This window comes from Pristis pectinata, chromosome 4, assembly GCF_009764475.1.
Source record: "Pristis pectinata isolate sPriPec2 chromosome 4, sPriPec2.1.pri, whole genome shotgun sequence".
NCBI classification, from domain to species: domain Eukaryota; kingdom Metazoa; phylum Chordata; class Chondrichthyes; order Rhinopristiformes; family Pristidae; genus Pristis; species Pristis pectinata.
This window is the reverse complement of record NC_067408.1, coordinates 41,076,932-41,082,907: the sequence shown is the minus strand read 5'-3', so window position 1 is coordinate 41,082,907 and position 5,976 is coordinate 41,076,932. Positions and strand designations below refer to the sequence as shown.

The window sequence follows — 5,976 nt, the reverse complement described above, 5'->3', positions numbered from 1 at the left end:
TCTCAGAACAGGTGGCTTCGGGCACAAAGAAGAAAGTATTACATCCATTCTTTCCCCACATTTATTGTCCTTTGTTAAGTTTTTTGAGGGGTTGCTTTTCTTTGCACCCATAATTTTTGTTTCGGGGGGATGGGTGGGGAAAAAGTGACGGCGGCTTCCCTTTTCACTTAATTAGCTTCATGTTTACAATGAGATTAGAGCCCCGCAGCTATCACTAACCCATCACAGCGAGTGGCCCATCTGATTAAAGACTAATTTATTTAAAACGATCATTTACTGCTACTGGCACTTTCAACAACCAATCGCATTGGCAGCTCGGCAGCACCACCCGGCCAGACGTCGTTGATTGGCTGAAAGTTTCGCCCCCTTGTAAAGTTTTGCAACCTTTACTGCAGTTCCATGCCTCCCTGACCCTTTAGTTGTGGAAGTTGCTTAGTTTGGTAAAGGATCACTTTCTCCAGAATTGTAACTTTTTTATGTCTTTTTATTACTCGTCATGATGTCTTCGCCACAAGGCTTAACAATAAAGGATAGCAGCGCCTCTGACTCAGAGATCCAAAGGGTTGCTGAAAGTGCTTTGAACGATCACAAAGTCCAAGTGTCGAGTCTTCCCTTCAGTGTGGAAGCGCTGATGTCTGATCGGAAGCCGCTCAGAGGTACCGTACCTCCTTCGGACGGAGCAAGCGGCAGCACTTCGCAAAAGAATCCCCCCAAGCCAATGGCCAGGGAGTCGCAGAATCCCGTAGATTCGTCCTGCTCACTGGAAGGTTTTATAAAAACTTACGACAGTTCGCCAATGAAATCTGAAAACTGCAAGGAAGAAGACTGTGTTCCGTGGGGCAAAAATTCAAGTTACTCGCCGCCTCCAAATAGTGAGTTTGCATCAGATTAATGTACCTACGTGATCTGTGCTTGTGTAACTCTTCCTTTCTGAATGTATGAATGATTGAAGTTTCAGAGAACAAAGGTAAACCATTTGTTTTGTAATTGAGCTGAAGTGCACTGTAATTCGGAACGCTGGGAAGCTATTTACCACGTCGGACGTTTTAAATGGTGATCTTTTTTTCCTGATTCTAGAGCTTCTAAACACTAGATAGGTACTTGGGCTGCCGACTGTTCATGATACATGTTTTGGCAGACAGTTAAAATTTCGAATTCAATGTGTAGGCAAGTTGATAGACAAGAAAAATTCGATCACAATACCCCTAATGTCGGGAGAGCCTTTCAAGAGAGACGCGTTTGAAGAAAGGTTCCTTTAACACTAGATTTGTTGGGACAGATGTCAGTTGTGTAACATATGTTTATAATAAGATTTGCAATTTAAGCGAGCAACAGACAGTTCAATCCCATCATAATTAGGTAAAAGTTCTGTACAATGTTTTAAGCTCAGATATATCTTGCCGTTGGAAATAATTATTAGTGTTAATGGTATAAGTTAAATTGTTATCAGTTTATAAACTCCACTGTGGACATAAAATATTGATGAGTCATTCGTTCATTTTTACTAGGACATTTGAGCCCCACTTCTTGCACACTGAGAAAGCATAAAACCAACAGGAAACCCAGGACGCCCTTCACCACCTCTCAGCTCCTGGCTCTGGAGCGCAAATTCCGGCAGAAACAGTACCTGTCCATCGCGGAGAGAGCAGAGTTCTCCAGCTCCCTCAACCTCACAGAAACCCAGGTTAAAATCTGGTTTCAAAATCGCAGGGCCAAAGCAAAGAGACTGCAAGAAGCCGAACTGGAAAAGTTCAAAATGGCAGCGAAGCCCATGCTACCCCCAGGGTTGAGTCTGACTTTTCCAATGAATTCCCCAATGCACGGAGCTTCACTTTATGGACATACTTATCCTTTCCATAGACCTATGCTCCCAGTCCCGCCTGTAGGACTTTATGCCACCCCTATCGGATACAGCATGTACCATTTATCTTGAAAACAAAATCAATATAGAAGACTCAAAACTTTCAAATATATTTGAAACGATGCCAGCGCTTTTAACGTTGTTTTGATTGCTGTCCCTTTGAAAGGGATATTATGTACTATTTTATATATATATGGAGATTTATTATTTCTTATATTCATTATATTTGTGAATAAATTAAAATAATTGTTGAATATTACACTGCACTGGTCCATCTAGTTTTCATTATTACATCCCCGATACATGAACATAAGTGCACCTGAAACAAACACACACCGATGGGACAACGTGCTTAAAACGGTATTTACGGAGAAAAGTGACTGCTAATTCATGCTAAATTCACTGGATTGGACACAAAATTAGTTCAAGGTAAACCTTTTGGAGTGCTTGACAATTTGCAATCTTGTTAAAGTAAGTTATAAACACGTACTTATTGAAGCAGATGCTTAGCTAGAAATGAGTTTATTTTCCATATTTAAGGATTCATGCCTTCATTCTGTCCCCAGCCCACCAAGTCCTGGCAAACTTTTTGTGCTTTTTTTTTCTGTGACAAGCCAGAGAAACATTTTTAATATATATTAGTTGGTGTCAAGTTTAAAATAATGTAATTTCCCCTACTTGACATCTGTGTTTCAACATGATATAATGCAGGGTTTAGCATTTCAAAGTTGTCTTGAATCAAATGCTAGTAGAATCAGGCTAGATTAATGAACCAGATACCTAACATAATGAAAACCTGATGAGATCACATCTTGGATATTGTTTCCTAAAGCACATCAGTGGATATAAATGGTACACTTGAACTTACAATTCCAACCTATACATTCAGGGACTTGCTTTGATGGAAAAATGGTTTGTTGCTAATCAGTGTAAACATGGAGCTCAACATCATTTTGCATCAATTTCATTTCACATGTAATTTAACTTCTGGTGTTTTGCAGTAAATTGTGCATTTCCAAAGGTCAGACAATTCAAACTCAGTTTCTGCCACAAGATATTTTCCACACCCTGTTAGAACCGAAAATAATAATAATTTTATTCACTTCAGTCCGCTAATCCCAGAAAAGTGGCGGGATATTCACCAGGTTTTGTTTCAACAATTGACATATTCAGATTCTAACTTCTACAAGTACAATCAATGCATCTGGTCTCTTGGAATATGCAGGTTTTTACTTTCTTTATATAACTAGGCAATGTTATATTTTTATGGGGACCATCAATACATTTTATACGCTGCATCAAAAGTCAATGAAATTCAATGCCAAATGACACATTACCCTTCAAGTCAAGGCTCTTTTCTATTGGATAAATCGACTATATGATTTCTACACAAAGTGCAATATATAAGCATACTCATTGTTAAGTTTTATTCATTTGGCCAACCATGTTAAAACTGAAACTAAATAATTCAACACCTAGAAGATTGAGAGCAGAGTTGAAGAAAAACATTTGAAAGGTAATAATGTGTGAATGTAGCAGTAGGTTTCAAAACTAACTTCAACTTGGGAATTATTAGCAATAAGATCAAAATCACTACAAAATGAAGTGTTTGTTGTGATAATTAAGTATTCATACATCAAAGCTCTTTAGTGAACTAATAAGAAATAATGTTTTGCAAAATGAAGTAAACAACATCCAGTGCCATCTGTCAGTGGAGTCGATTACCTTTGAAGTCACACCTCATAATTTAGAAAATTGAGAAAATAATTTTAGTTTGCACTGGGAGCATGGAATTGCATGAGAAAAGGAATGCTATTATTTTATTCAAGTTGATTGCTTTGGCTCCACTCTGGCTGTAGCTGGGGGCAAAGTAGAGCACCATACAGACATACTTTATTAGGTTCCTGTAACTCTTGAAAGGCCTTTTTATACTTTCTTTGATTTTGTCTATTGCTTTAAAAGGGTTCTACTCTGTAATTACTGTGCAATATGAAAAGCATTATTTTAACTTTGCACTATTTCCACAGGCAGCATACCAATTAAGCATGTTTAATTACTGAGACTGGGCAAACGCAAGGAAAGAGAATTCTGTTTTAAACCCAGTTTTCACGGGTGGGTGCACTAATTAATACAGTGTCTGCCACTCCTGTGGATTTTTAATATTAAAAGACGATAGGGCGGAAGGTATTTAGAGGCAAACTCCTGCCGAAGTTTTTTTTATATGATTTGGTTCATGCTGGTGGAACTCTCCAAGAGCCTTGTGTTTAAGCGTTTCTTTTGATGTAGCAGTTCTATTTAAGAATGTGTTCGCGGTTATCAATCACGCCAGCCGCCTCTTTAAAGACTGCCTTAATCTGATTTAATTGCTCATCTAGCGCCGGTCGCCCCTCAGGCTAGAGCCGCCTTGCTCAATTACACCCAAATGCCAAGCAATCAATAAATAAGTAATGACAACAAGTTTGAGGATTAGATGGCTCTGAGGAGTCGAACTGGAAAAGATTACAAGAAAGAGAAAAAAGTCACGTCAGCGACACTCTTAATGATTAAACACACACCACAGAGAGTGAGACGGTTGACAATCATTGCATGTTCTTTTAGGCTCTCCAACCTGCATTGTCTTGTTTCTTTTTACAGTTACACTATAACAGACACAGCACAATTCAACAGTACAAAGCTCTTCCATTTGTTCCACCTTAACTCATTTGCGCGCAGTGGAACCCCAAATCAAGCATACAATTAATTGGCAACCATTTATCATCGTGCCAGTCTTTTCAGCCTCTACCGTACACTGCGCAGAGACCTTTGTAAAAACGTCGATTGCGGAGCGGAGCCCCCACTCCGTGCCGTTAAATAAAATCTACATTAATAAATTTTCCACCAAAGTATGGCCGAGATGAAACAAACACTTCAGTCTGATGAAACACTGCACATTTGCTTTGTCATGAAATATGCTGTAAAAGGGCAGATCATGTACATCTCGGGGGAGTGAGGGGCACTTATAATCGTTTTAGATTTATCATCATTTTCCTCTGCAGCTTCAACGTTCAGATATTCCAGTCTAATGCATTTTACATTTCTAATAAATACATTTTCCAGCTGAGATGAACTCTTCTGGCAAAAACGAACTGATCTCATTAGAGTTTGACGTTTGTTTTCTTCTACAAACGTCTCCATATATTACAATATTATGCTTGGAAATGTCATTCAGTATCAATCACGCAATGCAACCATATACTTTCGTGGTTTGTTTACTAAGATCTGTTAATCAGTGCATGATTGCTTAATTCATGAGACATTGCTTGAGAAATAATGATTGAATTATACTGATTTTGCAATGCAAATTTTGTATTGAAGGACTGTGGCGCCGGATTCCCTTCATAACATTTACAGGGAGTTTCCCCCACAGAGGTTGTTCTTAATTATTCTCATCACATTGCTTCCTGTTTTAATACATATTTCATGACAAGAATATAACAGTATAAATAACAAATGACATCAGATCGCATTCATCCAAATATTACGGCCAGTCCGTATTCTGCTACAGTTTAATTCAAACACCATAATATTACAGTAGACAGTATTTCAAGTACAGAAATGTAACTTTAAATTTCACCCACTTACATGCTGAAGTACATTGATAAATATTTCCAAGATCACCATTGCATTAAGTTCTTACTTTCTGAAAGTCTTAAAGATTTCAACCAAGAAAATCAAGTTTTTTTTGTCTGTTTCATGGTGTACTTCGGAATATTGATTTGTGTCCAGTTGCTTTCAGATAGAAATACATAGGGGAATTTTGAAATGTTGAAGTGCATTAGAATCTGCGCGTACTTCTCACTGTCACTGTTGTGGGTTTTCAGGTTGTAAGCTATAAATGTGTACAGCGACATCGAGACAGATCAGATACCTTTCGAGAACGGTGGGTATTTTTTGGGGGAGCCGGATCAGACAGATTATGAGTTTTGATCGATTCTAACAGCGCTCTGCTTCAAACAGCTTTCGCCTGTCTATCCGACCGCCACCGGTTTCACTCACTGCTCCACAAGTCCCAGTTCCGAAGCGAGGGAACGAAGACGGCGCTCCAATATATCCCGTTGTATTTTTGTCGTCAACAT

The 5,976-nt window shown here is 38.6% G+C and overlaps 1 protein-coding gene across 1 annotated transcript; it reads left to right on the top strand.

Annotated features, from left to right (window-relative positions):
- Positions 1-413: 413 nt before the first annotated feature.
- On the top strand, positions 414-2,122 carry msx2b (muscle segment homeobox 2b). Its single transcript, XM_052014297.1, has 2 exons — positions 414-872; positions 1,509-2,122. Exons 1-2 carry the CDS (start codon positions 497-499, stop codon positions 1,931-1,933), a joined length of 801 nt encoding a protein of 266 aa, XP_051870257.1. The 5' UTR covers positions 414-496; the 3' UTR covers positions 1,934-2,122.
- Positions 2,123-5,976: the final 3,854 nt, after the last annotated feature.

Bases quoted from the DNA above. Each gene is read 5' to 3' on its own strand.
- msx2b (XM_052014297.1), top strand. From the start codon at position 497: ATGATGTCTTCGCCACAAGGCTTAACAATAAAGGATAGCAGCGCCTCT. The intron at 873-1,508 runs GTGAGTTTGCAT...CATTTTTACTAG, and splicing joins TTACTCGCCGCCTCCAAATA to GACATTTGAGCCCCACTTCT.